Source organism: Hyposmocoma kahamanoa, unplaced genomic scaffold (assembly GCF_003589595.1).
Source record: "Hyposmocoma kahamanoa isolate Upper Pololo Valley unplaced genomic scaffold, ASM358959v1 240, whole genome shotgun sequence".
NCBI classification, from domain to species: domain Eukaryota; kingdom Metazoa; phylum Arthropoda; class Insecta; order Lepidoptera; family Cosmopterigidae; genus Hyposmocoma; species Hyposmocoma kahamanoa.
This window is the reverse complement of record NW_020653757.1, coordinates 177115-194855: the sequence shown is the minus strand read 5'-3', so window position 1 is coordinate 194855 and position 17741 is coordinate 177115. Positions and strand designations below refer to the sequence as shown.

The 17741-nt window shown below is 36.6% G+C and overlaps 2 protein-coding genes across 3 annotated transcripts in view; one reads left to right on the top strand and one right to left on the bottom strand.

The window, feature by feature from the left end:
• LOC113228746 (zinc finger protein 250-like) overlaps positions 1-3418 on the top strand; it is a 33261-nt gene extending 29843 nt beyond the window's left edge. The window contains exons 20-22 of the mRNA XM_026462110.1: positions 5-70; positions 1727-1800; positions 3055-3418. Coding sequence (XP_026317895.1) covers positions 5-70; positions 1727-1800; positions 3055-3144 — 230 coding nt within the window. The 3' untranslated portion in view covers positions 3145-3418. The remainder of the gene's footprint in view (positions 1-4; positions 71-1726; positions 1801-3054) is intronic.
• A 5056-nt stretch (positions 3419-8474) lies between these two features.
• Positions 8475-17741, bottom strand: part of LOC113228762 (protein-glutamate O-methyltransferase-like) — a 24534-nt gene continuing 15267 nt past the window's right edge. For both annotated transcript variants that reach the window (XM_026462133.1, XM_026462134.1), the window contains 7 exons: positions 17363-17448; positions 16533-16594; positions 16269-16333; positions 15567-15688; positions 13387-13564; positions 12142-12268; positions 8475-9042 (listed from right to left, as the gene is read on the bottom strand). In XM_026462133.1, the coding sequence (XP_026317918.1) occupies positions 8931-9042; positions 12142-12268; positions 13387-13564; positions 15567-15688; positions 16269-16333; positions 16533-16594; positions 17363-17448 (752 nt within the window). In that variant the 3' untranslated portion in view covers positions 8475-8930. The remainder of the gene's footprint in view (positions 9043-12141; positions 12269-13386; positions 13565-15566; positions 15689-16268; positions 16334-16532; positions 16595-17362; positions 17449-17741) is intronic.

Here is a 17741-nt window from a genome sequence, read left to right as displayed (position 1 = left end):
ACAGGAAGCAAAGCTGCAACAGTAAATCTACTACAAGAAACAGACGACCCATCGTTATTTACAATTATACGTAAGTAATAACTTTATAATTATAATCTATATTTACCAACAGACGATGAAGGAAGACACAGCTTGGAAGAACTTGCTGCAGCTTGTGCTGGTTACCGGTTTTAAAGATAACAAGAGATTATAATTTATTAGTACAAAAGATTGGAGTTATAGAAGCGACTGCCCTGGTATAGCACAGACAAAGGTTCGAGTCCTATCAGATTAAAGGAATTTGTCATTGTGTTCTATCTTTATATTAATAATTATAACAAACTATAGTCGGTCTTTTTTGAAGACGGAGTAAAATGACATTTGTAGGGTTGCCAGTTTTCTTTAAACCGACTCCTCCTACGCAAAGTATCGTATGTCGAAATTGCCAAGTTTACAGGGGAGTGTTTTAAAGTTCTCCGTTTCATTCGGCAGAGTGTTGTAATCATCTAATAGATAATCTAAGCGATATCTAGGATTTTATAATACTCTATGTGAGTAACGAGATTTGCACAACAAAAGTGAGAAGTCACGTGTTATGCTTATTTCAGTGAATTTAGAACTTTAAAAGGCTCCTGTAACCTTGGCAATTTCGACATACGACACTTTACGTGGGAGGGGTCGAAATGGTTATCTATATGATCGATAGATTAAAAAATATATAAAATGTTGCCAAAAATGATTGAATTGATGATTAAATGATTACTATTTGCGTTTTGCTTTCTTTATTCTTATTTTGACAGTTGGCCTACTAGTATCAAAATCTATTAATATTCATATAAATTTTAAGAAGAATAGCCGGGTTTCATTATCTACATATATTGAATTAAAATGAAAAACTTCAAAATATGTCTCTTTGTATTTTTCATAAACATAGTTTTAAATACAGTGTATTTGTGTATGAACTTACAAAAATTGACAATTTAAATGAACTTGTGCTTAGTAATTGATGAATAATGGGTCGAGGATGATTCAAGTGAAACAAGTTCGGTTATTTATTCCATAAGCGTGACCATTATTCAATCGATAGTCGATAAAATATATACCGACTGCAATCACTAGCTGCTCGCAAACGGGCCACACTTTTGCACGTCATTGATGAATCCAGGAGAGAGCAAGATTGCTAACTAGCTTTTGTTACTCGAGGTGCCGTCCGTACATTATTTTGCGTACACGCAATGATGCGTAAGTCGGCCTCTTAAAACAAATTTTATACGTGGTGCCGAAGTACGCAAAATTACGTATACGTAATATTACGTATATCGGCATCGTCAGTAGGATTTTAATTTTTAGTGCCGACTACGCATTATTACGTAGAAGACAAATAAATAAATTGATTGATTGATTGAAGACCGTTTGTGTGGTGGCCACCGATTTCGGTTCGAAGACTACCTTCGGCAGTCAATGTGATGTATCATGTATTGTGCTAATGTACTGCAGGTAGAAAAAACACCATCATCAGTGTTGCAAAAGTGATTTTTTTTAATTGAAAATGTCTTGGCAGATCGTGAAATCAGCTAGGTACTATTTTGTCATCAGTAAATGTTTTTTCCAGTAAAGTACCTAAGCGATCTCTTAAATAACTATTTATTGTCATCTTGCAATATTGAAGAAAATAAAAGCTTTCTTGATGCGTTTAATTTGATATGAAATCTCACAACACAGGTTTTAAATTGTTATTTTTCTTCAGATAACCTCGAGGATGTGACCAAAGCCGATTCTCTTCAAAGCAGTACAACGGAGCAGTTAGGGCAACAAGTACACGTATGTATCAATGTCTTACGCCCGTATTATAAACAGCTCGTACTATTATTTGCACGTTGTCGCGATTAGGTTTTGTTCCCAGTAGTTCTATGTACTCAGTTCCATATAGAACAATTGTATTGGATTGATTCATTAAAAATTCCAATACAGTGAATAGCGACATCTCTAGCCGGGGCTGGTAGCTGTAAAGGTTTCTAACTGGGTGACGAAATACTTTCATAGATTTCTCATAGATGGCGCTACGGCTAAGAAGTCGTTGAAAATAAATTTCATATTTTCATCTTTCTTCCCGTTAGTTTCATACATAGAGAAATTCCTAAAGCTGCATTGTTTTTAAAGTCAAGGTTTTGCTCTTCAGAGCATATTGCCAGTCCTTCTACACGTGTAGCCTATGGGTTACTTTACGCAGCTTAGTTCATATAATAATGCGCTTAGGGTGCTATTTAGATTGACGCGTTTCTGTAGTGCCTACAGCTGAGGCCACGTACAGATTGCTTCTTTGGCGTTGTGCCCAATAATCTTATACAAAAAAGGGAGATGTGTTGCTAGCGTTCCCGTAGTGAAAATTCGAATCTCAGTCAAAAGACTGACCTTGCAATGAATCTGCGTCGAGCAAAGATACGAACCTGGCATTTGTAAAGTTGCGGCATTTTAAATCACTTAAAAACGAAAATATTTAGAAAATACAGTAATTGCCGTAGTAAAGTAAATAAAACACAAGGAATCACGTATAAGGGCGATGCAATCGCTAATCGTCTGCCTTCACACACGCGCGCGATTTTAAGCAGCGATGCAATCGCGTATTTGCTAAAAGTCCCCATGTGTAACCACTCTTAGATCATTGGTTGTGCCTCACTCCTAATTCGGCTACGCGACAGGTCGCTGCGTATCGACATTTTGCGATATATCGGTAAAAATCATCTATATTTTCGATATATCGTAAATAACTCTAAAAGATAAACAACAACAAAAAGAAAGTAAAACTACCAGTTTTGACACAATAATCAAATGTATTTCTTCAATTACTGAATCCTAACACAACAATATCGCCCGCGCACAAGTAATATTACTGTCAATATTATTGTGTGTGTGCGGTAAGTCAATGAGAATATAACCACTACGTTACACTGACGGATGACCAGCGAATCGACCACGGAGGCAGTTGAATTATTTTAACGCCATTATTTTAACAAATTAGTTTTAGCAATCGTTTTGCGGATATTTTAATTGTGTATTTAAAAATTCTTGTTACAGATGGTAACTAGCGACGAAAACGGAGGTATCAGATTGGTTCAATTCCACATACCACCTGGCGCCACGAGTTGGGCAATCAATCAAGAGTGAACATTAAATTACAATGTATTATTGTTTATTCTCAATATCTCCTAGTCATATTGTGCCAAGCGGTGCTTATACCCCGCTTACCTTTCCTAAATAAGGCCTATTAATGTATTGAGCACCGATCTGCCTCTAAATAAAAACGTACTTAATTCTGCTTGTATTTTAATAATTTTGCAGCACGCACTAAAATGAAATCAGTTGTTAAATTTAGCATTTAAATTATCTAATTATAGGTATTTATTTACTGTATTGTAAGGACGATGAATTAAAATAAATATTTGTATATAACAGCGTGAGTTTTCTTTGTGTATAATACTGAAAATATAAATTAAATTGGATTATAAATTATATATAAATTGTGAAAATGATAATTCACAAGCGACAATAATTATAATTGATAATAAATAGTAGTACGTACAGACGTGCGCCGATCGTACGTATAATCGATGTTTTTGGTAGTAGCAGTAGAACTCCTAATGAAAGTTTGTCCACGGAAGTACTGCCACCTTATCTATTACTGCGTTCCGGTTTTGAAGGGTAAGGGATGGCTCATGGGACTTGTCAACTTATGTCTCAGGGTTACGGGCGCAGTGGCAGTGCCCCTCGGATATTTGCAAAACGCTTTGTCGTCGAATTGCGGACACCAACCCGTTGCACCAAGTACCAAGTACAATCTTAATAATGTAAGCTGGGAACACCTTAAAATTAAATGTATCAAACAGTTGCAAGTAAATACCACTTGCAATTAGTAAAAAAGACTATAAAATTGACAACATCAATAACGACAGCAGCAACTAAAATAAAAACGTAATAATGCACTTGTTCTACTACAAAAAAAAACCACACCGACTGTAACAAAAAAAGGGAAAAATACATAAATTGAATTATAACGGAACGTATCCTGCTAGGTGAGTCACTATGAATATCAAATCGGTCACTATTACCACTATTACATAATTGACCATAAAGTTTCGTTACGCTATGTACGGACAACAGCGTATCAGACTACACATTTTTGTTCGAAAATCGCCTCCAGTGCAACGGAACAAGATACGTCAATGTGTAGCTTGATGTGCTGTTGACTGTACAATATCGTTACAAAAATTCACCATTGGAAAGTTAGTAGGTAAATTGACAGGCCAATAGCACTTCATTCAGGCGCCATCTAGCGGGAGAAAATGTGGTATGAATGATGTACGTAGACAGGCGTAATTAATTTTAATTGTACGGAATTATTTTATTGAAATATAGTAAATATTTAACAAAATATCTGATACTTCATTAAAATAAAATAAATTTGCGGCGCACATCTCTATACTAACCATAGCGCCTGATTAAATTAAAAAAGCAAAGTTTTTAATGCTTTATTGCCATAATATAATGAGCAGGCGTTGGCACTTCTTCGTAAAATTTTCAATCGTTTATATTTTTTTAAGTAATGTAGATAGGAAGCGTATACCTTTAATTCGTGAAAGTAGCAATGATTGGTAATACATACTTCTGGATAATCTGCTCCCTTCATGCTGAACAAAGTGGCGACCAGAAATCCTGATATCAGAATGGCTGGTCAATTATTTTTTTAAATTTCTCAGAATATATGAAAGGTAGCAATTATTTAGAAAAGCTAACACATAGGTAGCAATTCTTGAATATACACTCAGTGCCAGACGCCACAGGCGACCAGCCATCCTGACAGTCACCATCAATTCATTCAATAACGTTAAATCAAAAAGTTTCACACTAACTGCTGTCAAATACACATTTGAAGTAGATGAATTTGTTTAAAAATCAATACTGGAATGGGAAGGGTCTAGGCAAAACAGAAGAAATTAGCGTGGTTTACTTGACAAAAAAATTTGGAACCTCTGGTTCTGGTCATAGGTTAACAGCTTAGGGACTTAGCAGCATTTTCCAAGGGTTGTGAGACGCAGGTCTAATAACGACGTTTTCCCTCACTGTTAGCGAGAGGTAATGATACGAAATATTCAGAGATGTGTACGTAAATTACAAATTAATGACAGGTTTACACCGCCGAAACAGGGAATTCAGCATCTCAATTGACAAGCTAGTGTTGTACCACTGCAAACAATAATTATGACAGACAGAAATTACTTATTAGTACCTATACAATAAAACACAAATTCGGAAAACTGGTATTATATATTTCAATAATTGTTCAATGTAGTTACGCTATTAATGATTCAAACGACGTAATGTTATTTTGTGTATTAGATATAATAATAAAAACAAATATTAAACATAAAAATTATGAAATAAGTTACAAAAATTGAAACTGTAAAGAATAGTACGAGTCAACTTCATGACTTGATCCAGGATATTGAACAACGTTGTCTATAGTATTATTATTATAAAAAAAACAGTTGTATTTATGAAAATGTAAATAGCAAATGATAAATTGAAAACCTTTTTGCAAATGGCACCCCTCATGGAAGAATGGCATAAGTGGCGTTACGTCAAACATGTTTATTGCTCCATTAGATACAGAAAAATATAACCGACATTCTCTCCAATTCTTGTAATTCTATCTACAATATTGGTCGATAGAATTACAAGAATTGGAAAGGATGTGAGTTACATTTTACTGGAACAATAAACGTTTTTGACGTAATTCCACTTATGCTATTCTTTCATGAGGGGTGCGAAATAGGTACTTGGATACGCTTTTCTTTATTACATAAATAAGGTTAATTCAATGATATAGTCAGCTGATCAAATGTGCATTATTCCATCTACAGTCCGTCGCTAGACATAAATAGCAGCATCAAAAAGGGTCAGAACATTCTCACCTGTACCTTAAGGAAATAGTCAAGTAACTCTTGGTCGGTCAGGGTCAGAACACAGAACTGGTCAAGTCAGCCCAGATATGGTCACCAAATAAAGTCTTACTCGTACTATCTTTGTATGTACAGTGTTATACTAAGATAACCTCGCTGGGTATCATCTAACATCATAAACAATTTTTGTTCCATGACTTTATTAATTCTTCACATTTTACTTTCATACAAAAATAAATATATTTATAAAGATCGTTCTAAATGGTGAAAACTCAGTGCAAAACGCAAGAGCGCGGGTAGGGACGTCGGGGAGGACGCTTGGATGTTTGAACTTACTACCAGATGCAGCTCTAAAAAGTGTCAGATAGTAACAAAATTCTTGATTTTTTTTGGTGAATTTATTAAGTTTTGTAAAAAATCACGGAACAAAAGTTATTGATTACGATGATAGTGCGAGGTTGTATTTTATAAATAACAAACACTATATGCTCTCAGACATATTTCGAGCCATCATGCATTTTCAGTATTTAACGCCCTAAAAAATTATTCTGCTATTTTTAACTGGTACAACAAACAATTTCCATAACTTGAACAGAATTGTATAACTTGAATAACTACAACAGAATTGAGAACCTACTCCTTTTTTGAAGTCAGTTAAAAAAATGCAAAGTCGCTCGGATTACGTGTCCGGGGGTATATCTTCCGGACTTCTAACCTTTTGTCGTCAAAATTATCACTAAAATCGTGCTAAAAAGGACGACGACGTGTGTAAAAAAAATCACACATTAAATAATAAAGTGAGTAATTCAAATAGTACATTTTTGGGGAATTTACAAAAGAAATCTCCGAATAATAACGAATAAATTACTGTAACAACATCCTGAGTATCATTGCTGGCAGGGTCCAGTCCAGTCCATGATCCAGGTCCCTGTATAATGTGGACATACTCTGCTGTGATTTTTCTTTCGGAATAAATGATTTTCTATTATATTTTCTATGCGTTACTTTTTTCATCTATATTGTCAGTTTCCTCAAAAAGTTAGTATTCGAAATAACGCCACTTCATTATTGAGTGTGCGAAATAACAATAAATTACATTTTCCTATTAAGTTATTCTAACATTTGTTGGTTAGAGAAAAATAAACTAGTTAAAGACTGAAAAGTAACTATCGCTTTATGACACTAATGTTAGTATTGTCAGTAAAAGGAATTAGTTCTGAAAAATTCCGCAACATGGCGAGGGTTAAAATTGTACTTGTCAGTCTTTTTACAATAAAAACAAAAAATTTATAACAGGTTAATCGTAAACAATATCTATGATTATTATAGATTAAAAAACAAAAAAACGACACTAGTAATTTAGATTTGTAAGGTGTAAAGGTGATGCGCTACTGTAGGGAAGTTATAAATACTATGGACATGCTGCTTTTTTATTAACTGAGTTGAGAAGCTTTGGATGGACTGATGTTTGTAACTCAATTGCTTGTATGATATTTGGTGATTTAATGTTCTTTAAAACCCTGAGATATTTAAAGGTCCATTTTGATAATATGACCGGTTGAAATTTTTTATCCATCCAAAATAATAATATTAAACAATGATATACGTTGGAGAAAAAAAGATACGTATTACAATTTTAAAAGTCGTTACTGTCTCGGCCCGAATAAAAATTTTTCTTGTACTAATAAGGTTGGTTTTACGTTGGTCGATCGATAGGGACACTGGCTTATTTCAGAAAGATTTTTTTTACAAACGAAATTGCAGCCATTTGGAAAATGCATATCGCATAGTACACGAGTTCAATTTACTTCAGTTGATATTAAAAAAAAATCATTGGTGAAGTATCTATTGAATACAGCCATTGACTTACAATTATATGGACGTCGGGTCCGCGCTAAAAAGTGTCCGCACTTGTAAGGCGCTAAAATCGTATACAGAGCGCGACACTCCGCTTTAGTCTTCATTTGTTCTACGGACAGCGCGATACTGCGATGACATAACAATTAAATTTCGAATAGGTTGACTTGGGACATTTTTTTCGTGGTTTTTGTATTAGACCCGTCGTCCATTTATTTGTAAGTCAATGAATACAGCGGTTTTCTTGTAAAATTTCGAGGTAAGTTTGTGTTTTTTTTTTCTATCGAGAAAACGTTTAAGGAATCGTGTTTTCACACCGTATAGTAATCAGTGTGGATTTTAAATTTTACTATATAGGAAATGAAACTATTTTTCCGGATTTAAATCGCGTATATTTGTTATTTCAAACAAACCGACGTTTCGGGCCCTTTACAGGTCCCATGGTCACGGTTGACTGAGTTGGTACAGTCTTCAACCAGTTATGTCTAATATTTGTATGTTATTGTAACCATAGTGAAAAAATAAGGTGGTTTGCATCAATATTTGTTGAAGACTGTACCACCTCAGTCAACCCTGAACTTCGGAACCGTAAAGGGCCCAAAACGTCGGTTTGTTTGAAAAAACAAATATACGCGATTTAAATCCGGAAAAATAGTTTCATTTCCTATGTGTAACAATCGCGAAAACCTAAGAACTCGATATTTTACTATATATTTTTTCCAAAGTGATTTTTCACTTTCACTTTTATGCTGAATCAACCAAAGCCATTTGAGGCAGTACAGACTCTTAAATACGTAAAACATATTGAATGGATTGTAAATATTTATATTTTAAGTATCGCTTGCACTTGTCATGATTACTCAAATTTTCTTAGTTAAAAAAGCGTTAAAAATATGGAAATAGGTAACCCAAGTTTATTAAACTTGGGTTGTACTTTAGTGAACTTAATAAATGTTACTAAACATGATATATTTTAAAACCGTGATGTATTATAAATTTACAGTTAAGGTGGCACCATACCACGCGGACTCGGCTTGAGCCGGTGACAAAATAACTCGTCAACATTGTCTTATCCGCTCTTATTACACGGAGACAAATTTTTGGAGTGTAGTGACATCCTTATTAGAAGTATTGTAGTTAAAAATCTTTATGCACAGGACATTCTTTGCTGAAACATGTCTTTCCATAGTCGATGCAGGGCAAAGTGCCTGGCTTGAACGGCTCGGCCTTGGGGCAGAACTGGATTACTCTGGAATAATAAAAAAAGGTCTACGTAAAAGGTGGACGTAACTTCCTAGAACACCTAGACGAGCAGCTTGATTTTGATTCCCATTCTCGATCGGAAACTGCCTCTCTTCCGAGTCGAGGCGCATAATTGCGATTCACAACAGGCAACTGGAAACTTTTGACATTTCTAATCGGAACAATAGTTGATTTAATTCACAAATTAGAAAGATATAGTAGGAATCAGGTTCATCTTCTCGCTCAGAAACACGTCTGATTTCGAGACTACCCGATCGGGTCGATTCGAATTTGAATCAAAATCAGGACGCAGACCCAATTTAGAAAAGTTCATTTCCAAATTGTTCCTGCCGGGAATCGAGTCCGAAATCCCCTCATACAGTATCCACAGTTATAGGCCACCGAGTTCGTTAAAAAATATAGACAAAGCCATGGAACAATAACCTCCAGAGGACTGCCAATCGCGATACAAGAAAGCGTAGTCGGGTATTTAGAACTTATTGGCACACTAGATGTCGCAACGAGTACTAAAGCTGCTAATTTCTAGTGATAACAAACATATCAACTAGCTGGCGCCTATTGGACAGATTTTTATGGATAGTGTAGGGCTATTCTTTATTTTGTTTAAGATTAGCGCTATCATCGGGTATATAACCAGAAATAAAGACGAAATAAGAGCCGTACATTTCTGGTAACTCATCAGTGATACATCACTTATTAATATCAACTCTCGTTTGCACTGAAATATAGACAGCGCCAACAACTGACCTGTGTGTGTGTACGTCTCCGTATAGTCCAAATATATTCTGTATTTATTGTACTAAAGATAATATCTCTATCAATGGCGTGCTGTTCCATTGGCTGGTGTGGGGAAAAACAGCAAAATATGTAATTATAAAACAAACGGAATTAAATTTTATCGATAATTAAATATGTAAGTTTGCAATTTTCGTCCATTATAGCAAAGCTTAAGTTAACTGGTCGATTTGAAGTGAAACAATTAACGACACCCATTGACGACACTTGTCAATTGTTTCGTATTCGGGCTGGCCAATCGGAACCCAGTTGTCACCGTAATGATATGACAGATTAGTTTTCAAACAAATTAAATGACATTTCGTCTCTATTTCTGGTTATATATTCGATGAGCCGTATTTTATAGGCGCAGACGACGCGCGTTAACGTGATTCAAACGAGATTCAGTTGTCGAGACAACACTGCTTACGCTAGCTTTATTAGTGATTTTAAAAAGAAAAAATGTAAACGTAACCGACTCTATTGGATAGACCCATTTACGAGGAAAACAAAATTGTGTGGTCATTTTAATACAACGTATAAAAACAGTAAAACATAGAAGATTTGAAAAGTTTTCAAAATGTTATCGAATGTCATATTCGTAATTCCAAGACCTACTTTTAATTGAGCGCACGCCCCTCCCTTGCCCCTTTCCCTGTGGAAAGACTGATCTTGCAACGAGATGTTTGAGTCGATGCAAACGCAACAATTTGCTTTTCGAACATCTTCGGAGCCGTAAACGCGCGTTCGAGAAGCGCGCCGTGTGCGTAGGCTCTTAATTTGTAACACACAATGACATGTATTAATACGCATATTTGTCAAAGTTCAGAAAATAATTTTAGATCATGATCAATATTTACAAGAATGTCATCATCATCATCATCAGCCTATTGCAGTCCACTGCTGGACATAGGCCTCCCCTAATGCACGCCATTTCGCCCTGCTCTCGGCTTGACGCATCCATTTCCTGCCAGCAATCTTCCGCAGATCGTCACTCCATCTGGCTGGAGGGCGTCCCACACTACGTTTGCCAAGTCGTGGTCTCCACTCAAGAACTCGTTTACCCCAGCGGTTGTCGGTTCTTCGGCAGATATGTCCAGCCCACTGCCACTTCAGCTTGCTTATCCGAAGAGCTATGTCGATCACTTTGGTTCTCTGTCTGATAACCTCATTACGGAGTTTATCTTTCAGAGAAACTCCGAGCATAGCTCGTTCCATAGCTCGCTGAGCGACTTTAAACTGGTGGACTAGCCGTATCGTGAGTGTCCACGACTCAGCTCCGCACGTTAGAACTGGTAGGACGCACTGGTTGAAAACCTTTGTTTTTAAGCTCTGCGGGATGGGTGACGAAAAGACTCGACGTAGCTTCCCAAACGCTGCCCAGCCAAGCTGAATCCTCCTCCTGGCCTCCTTCTCGAAGTTATTTCTACCTAACTGCAGAATCTGCCCGAGGTAAGTGTATTCGGAAACAACTTCAAGAAGGTGGCCATTGACGCAGATGGGTCTCGGATCAATGTGGTCATTGATCATGACTTTGGTTTTATCAAAGTTCATGCCGAGACCAATCCGCCGCGAGGCGGATGCTAGGCTGTTCAGCATCTGATCCAGTTCCTCCAGCGATTCTGCCATTAGGACTATGTCATCTGCAAATCGCAAGTGTTACAAGAATGTGTCGCACATAATTACCTAATTAAGGACAATAAACAATTAGATATATTTAATTCTAAGTGTCACGTATTTAAGAAGTTCGTCTCAGATGTCCTCAAGTAGTTCCTTGTAAAGTTGGCGTTTTTTACTTGTACCCCTTTTCACTACGGCCACAGATATTTCGACCCCACCTACGTAAAGTATCGTATGTCGAAATTGCCAAGTTTCGAACAGAACAGAATTTTAAAACGCTCCCCTGTAAACATTGGCAATTTCCACATACCATACTTTACGTAGAAGGGATCGATGTGTATGGCGTACATTTATTTCTCTCGTGAGTTTCGGTGTAATTTGTGGTTGTCTATGTGTGTGTCCATCCGCGATACAGGGTTTTACCGCACTAGTGCGCGGCTATGGGTGTATGCATTTGAACCAGCGACCTCGCCATACCGGGGCTATCGCTCTCCCAACTGAGCTACGGAACGAGTCAGCAACTTACGAATTTCTCCATGTTTTTGTTGCAGATTTCTGTTTTTGATTTTAAAGAATCTTTTACCGTATAAAAATAATTGAATACCATGGTAGTAAAACATTGTATATTCAACAAAAATAATAATACCCACAGAAAATGTCTGACGTTATTGAGAATGACGTAGTAACTTACCCGTAAATTCCTTTCTTCATCCAGTCAGGGTCGAGCTTCGTGTATAACTCGAATTTGCCTTTAGGCATACCGCAAATTATCTCAGACTTGACTGTCCTACATGCTATGATAGGCGCTGGGTTGAAACCTGTAACAGACACGTACGTGACAGAATAATTTCTGTCCTCGAAAGACACAAAGGCACAAACAAAACAGTAAGTCTAAACATTTTTCTGATATAAAAAATAGTTAAAATGTATAAAGCTCCTTGTGAAAGATTTCGGCTAGAGAAGTACTACCACCTTATCTATTTCTGCCGCCAAGCAGTAATGTAACCATTACTGCATTCCGGTTTATGAAGGATAAGGGTGGTAGTGAAATTACAGGCACGTGGGTCTTGTCAACTTATGTCTCGGGGTGAAGGGCGCAGTGGCAGTGCCCTTCAGATGTTTGCGAATGAAAGCTCTGAGTGGCACTGTAATTGTTATGGACAAGCGTGTAGTTTACTATCAATTAGTATATAGTAATTAATCCATAGCCCGTGTATATGATTTAAGATATTACGGTCGACATTGCCTGCATTTTATGACACTGTTACGAGCTAGTGTGATGAAGATAAAATTATATTAATGGAGCTTTAGGTTAGCAATATTTATAATATGATACATTATACACACACAGTAAAAATAAAAACCATTATGATATTTCATAAATATTCAGCCTGGCTGTGGTTATCGAGTATATAACCAGAAATAGAGACGAAATAAGGCCATCCAACACTGGCAACCCATCAGGCAAATGGGCCTTATATCACTTTTAAATATCAACTCTCGTTTGCGCCGAAATCACAAATTAGAAAGCCCAAATGATGCAGCGCCAACAAGTGACCTGTGTGTACGTCTTCGTATAGTCCAAAAATATACTGTATTTATTGTAATCAAGATAATATCTCTAACAATGCCGTGTTATCCCAATCGGTGGTGTGGGAAAAACAGCAAAACATCTAATTACAAAACAAACGGAATCACATTTCATCGGTAATTAAATATGTAATTTGTCAATTTTAGTCCATCATAGCAAAGCTCAAGTTAAACTGGTCGATTTGAAGTGAAACAATTGACGACACTCGTCAATTGTTTCGAATTCGGGCTGGCCAATCGGAGCGCAGTTATCACCGTAATGATTTGGCAGAACAGTTTTGAAACAAATTAAATGACATTTCGTCTCTATTTCTGGTTATATACTCGATGGCTGTGGTACTGGTACCTTGCAATCGTTCGAGCATCTTCGCATAGGGGTTAGTGTTCAACTCTCCCATCAACTTGCGGTAGTTAAGATCCCCCTTGAACAGTATCCCTGTCGAGAACTGGAAGTTTCGGTAGAGATTCGGGTCGATTTTTTGCATGTCCTTGTACACGTGAGGGTATGTCCAGAAGTCTTCGTCCTGTAATGGATTTCAATTATATTTTGCATCAGCATCCGCATTGATCGACACTGATATTCACTGCGTGGAATAATTTACAAAAACCCTGAAACAGGCCGCAAGCTTAGGCTAAGACCTTTGATAAAATTCCAATATGACTAAGAGTCGACACTACCTGAGCTTGAATTCAAATTTTTCCCGTACTAATACGGTTCATTTTGCTTGGGTCGACTGGCAGGGACACTTGGCTTTATTTCAGAATTTATTTTCTTACAAACGAAATTAAAGTGTCGTAAAAATTACATCGTATACTATATGTGTTCTATTCAGTTCAGTTGATATCATTGACTTACAAATAAATGGACGACGGGTCTAATACAAAAACCACGAAAAAAATGTCCCAAGTCAACCTATTCGAAATTTAAATTGTAATGTCATCGCAGTATCGCGCTGTCCGTAGAACAAATGAAGACTAAAGCGGAGTTTGGCGCTCTGTATACGATTTTAGCGCCTTACAAGTGCGGACACTTTTTAGCGCGGACCCGACGTCCATATAATTGTAAGTCAATGGTTGATATTGAAAAAAATTAATGGTATTTGTAAAGTACCTATTGAATACGGTTTTCTTGTAAAATTTCGAGGTAAGTTTGTTTTTTTTTTCAATCGTGAAAATTTTTAAGACTCGTGTTTTCACACCGTATAGTAATCAGTATATCCTCAATTTTACTATATATTTTATTCAAAGAGATTGATTCAACGCTTTCACTGTTATGCGGGATCAACCAAAGCCATTTGAATTTGTATAGGGTCTTAAGCTAAGCAGATTGATTGATTTTATGTACATTCATACAAGAATCAATAGGTTCAGGCATTGACTTACAAATAAATGGACGACGGGTCTAATACAAAAACCACGAAAAAAATGTCCCAAGTCAACCTATTTAAACGTAGTGACATGTAAAGGAATATGAAAAAGCTAAAACGTTGAATTTAAATTGTAATGTCATCGCAGTACTGTCTAATTTTGCTTGCTTCGCTGTCAGAAGAAACAAACGAAGGCTAAAGCGTGAATGCCGCTCTGTATACGATTTTAACGCCCTATAAGTTCGGACACTTTTTAGCGCGGACCCGACGTCCATATAATTGTAAGTCAATGGGTTCAGGCGTTACTTTTTCGGAAGTCCATGTTAATAAAAATGGGGGTAAATTAATTTGCTTCCATTTTTATCAAAAAGAATCTGTACAGTTTTGGCGATATTTTTAAAATATGTAAAATCTGATGTCTAAGACGCCTGCATCAGCAACAACCCTAATTTTGACGACGTCTGTAGTCTCTAATATCTCGGGTTCGATACCGTGCCTGGTCAATGTAGAAAAAACTAACTTTTCTATATTGTCTCGTGTCTGGGTGTTTGTGCTACCATAGTTGTTTTCGATTTCCATAATACAAGTGCTATAGTTACTTATTTTGGGATCGAAATAATCCATGTGATATTTATTTATTTGTACAACGTTCACCATCGTCATCGACAGGTATAGTATACGATATCGCGTTAATCTTCTTCAATAAGCAAGTTTCTTAATATGACAGTTAAAGCTTTCCCTCACTTAATAGTTAACTAAGGTTCAATTTAAAATTTAAAAAAAAACTTCAAAAATCTGTAAAGCTCCTTTGAAAGAGTTCGTCCAGGGAAGCATTACTGCGTTCCGGTTTTGGAGGTTAACGGTACTGGTGAAATTACAGGCACATGAGACTTGTCAACTTAATTCTTTGACTCTAGTGAAAAGGGGTACAAGTAAAAAAAAACAACTATACAAGGTGACGCGAAAAACAGATAAAGCTTAATATGATATTAAGCATTAAGTGATTTTCGCGTTTCTTTTTTAAAATTGGCTTTTTTACTTGTACCCCTTTTCACTAGAGCCATAGTTATGTCTCAGAGTCACGGGCGCTGCGGCATACCCCTCCATTTTTGCGATTGAGCGGCGGCACTCCACCTGCTTATTTTCCATATCTACTGACCGTAACAAAGAAGGAGCCATCCTCAAGGTACTGCTTCCACGTGGCAGCCAGTTCTCTAACGCCCTCGCTGCTAATGTTGCGCGGCTCCTCTGGCTCCGGCGGTTCTTCACCTTCTTTAACCTCTGCAGAGAATTTATTTATTTTTGTACAACTTCATATAACACATAAATTAATAAAGCGAGCTAGACTAGAGTCAGCCGCTGGTAGCTGTAAAGGTATCTGGCTGAATGAAAAAAAAACTTTCATAGATTTCTCATTGGTGGCGTTACTTATTTCTTTTTGTACAACTTCATTAACTACTTTATATAACACATATATTAATAAAGCGACATCTCTAGTCAGCCTTGGTAGCCATAAAGTATCTAGATGAGTGAAGAAAAATTTTCATAGATTTCTCACTGGTGACGCAAGTTATTTCTTGTTGTATAACTTCATTAACTACTTCATATAACACATATATTAATAAAGCTACATCTCTAGATAACCGCTGGTAGCTGTAGACGTATCTGGCTGAGTGAAAAATCACTTTCATAGATTTCTTACAGATGGCGCTACGGCAAAACACGGCGTGAGGCGAGCGTGCTTACATATAAGCCGTACTGCCATATTTGAATGGAGTTACCATACTTATCTTATTATACTATGTTATTCTAGGACCCCTTTAAAGCACCCTGTATGTTGGCAATATGTTTGTTTAATTACCTTTTGGAGGTGGCGGAGGTATGACCCTGCTATAACTCGCTTTAGAGCACTCCTCGATTAAGTGACTGTAAACAAACAAATTGTTAAAATCGTAATAATGTTATATCGTGTCTAATTGTATATTGTACCCTTAATCCTCAATTATAAAGTGGCTAAATTTTTTTGCTCAAAGACTGTCAAATTGACATCATCATAGTTGTGTTAAAATGTGCCACTTTATTATTCTGAATGAGGTTATGTCTTTTGTATATAATGCATATTTACTTGAAATCCTTCATTGTTGCGTCTGAAATGAACCATGGGTACTTTTTGACGTGGAATCGCACCTGAAATTAGTAATAAAAACAAAGAATTACTTTTTTTCAACTTGTAGTATAACAACCTTACTTATTTCTGCCACCAAGCAGTAATGTCAGCATTACTGTGTTCCGGTTTTGAAGGGAGAGTGCTGGTGAAATTACAGGCGCATGGACTTGTCAACTTATGTATCAGGGTGACGGGCGCAGTGGCAGTGCCCCTCAGATTGCGATTTAAAGCTCTGAGTGGCACTGCAACTGTTATGGACAGGTGTGTAGCCTACCATCAGACGTACGACTTGTTCGTTCCATCACTTGATATGATAAAAAAAAGTGGCTAACAGTTGATAAACCTTTGACAGCACGCAACGTCACCGCATTCATAATAAACCTGTGTGCGTGCTGATGACATCACACTGTATCATCAAGCGTGTTGAGGACACCACACTATCTCTCGGGTCAGTAGATAGGGATTTACTGACTCGAGAGATACAAAAATTCGTGAAGTCCGCTGGTTCGTTCCGTGGCTTAGTTGGTATAGCGTCTGGCAAGGTAAGCTCTAGATGTCGGTTCGAATCCGGCCGGATCGAAGAGTTTTTTCTGTGTGTTCTATCTTTGTATTAATAATTATAACAAACTAGTGGAGTAATTTCACAAAAAATAATTGAATACCAATTCAATAAAAATTTAAAATACAGCGAATAGCGACATCTCTCGCCACGATAAATCTTTCATAGATTTCTCATAGATGGCGCTTCGACTAAAAAGTGATGTATTTTATAATAAGATATTACTTACCGCCTCCACAAGTTCTTGCTTCACAAGAAACGTCCCGAAGCAGAGATCCGTGAATAGCTCGTAGCCAGTATTGTCACATACGATATCTGAAATAATAAACAGGGTTCGATATACAAGTAAAGGTACCTTGTGACGTACTTTTAAGGAGCATTATATTACATTACATATTCATTTTTATTGAATATCACGTTTATATAACCATGATTGTCATAACCGCACTGCTTTTACAATAGTGTTGTAATTCAAAATATGTAAAATTCATTATCCACACTTGAATAAAACTGTCATTAGAATATTTTAAGAAACAATTAAAAAACATATACTTAGCGCAAAATGGGACAAACTTTATGTGAGCTAGTTCTAGTAAGTCCTTACTTAT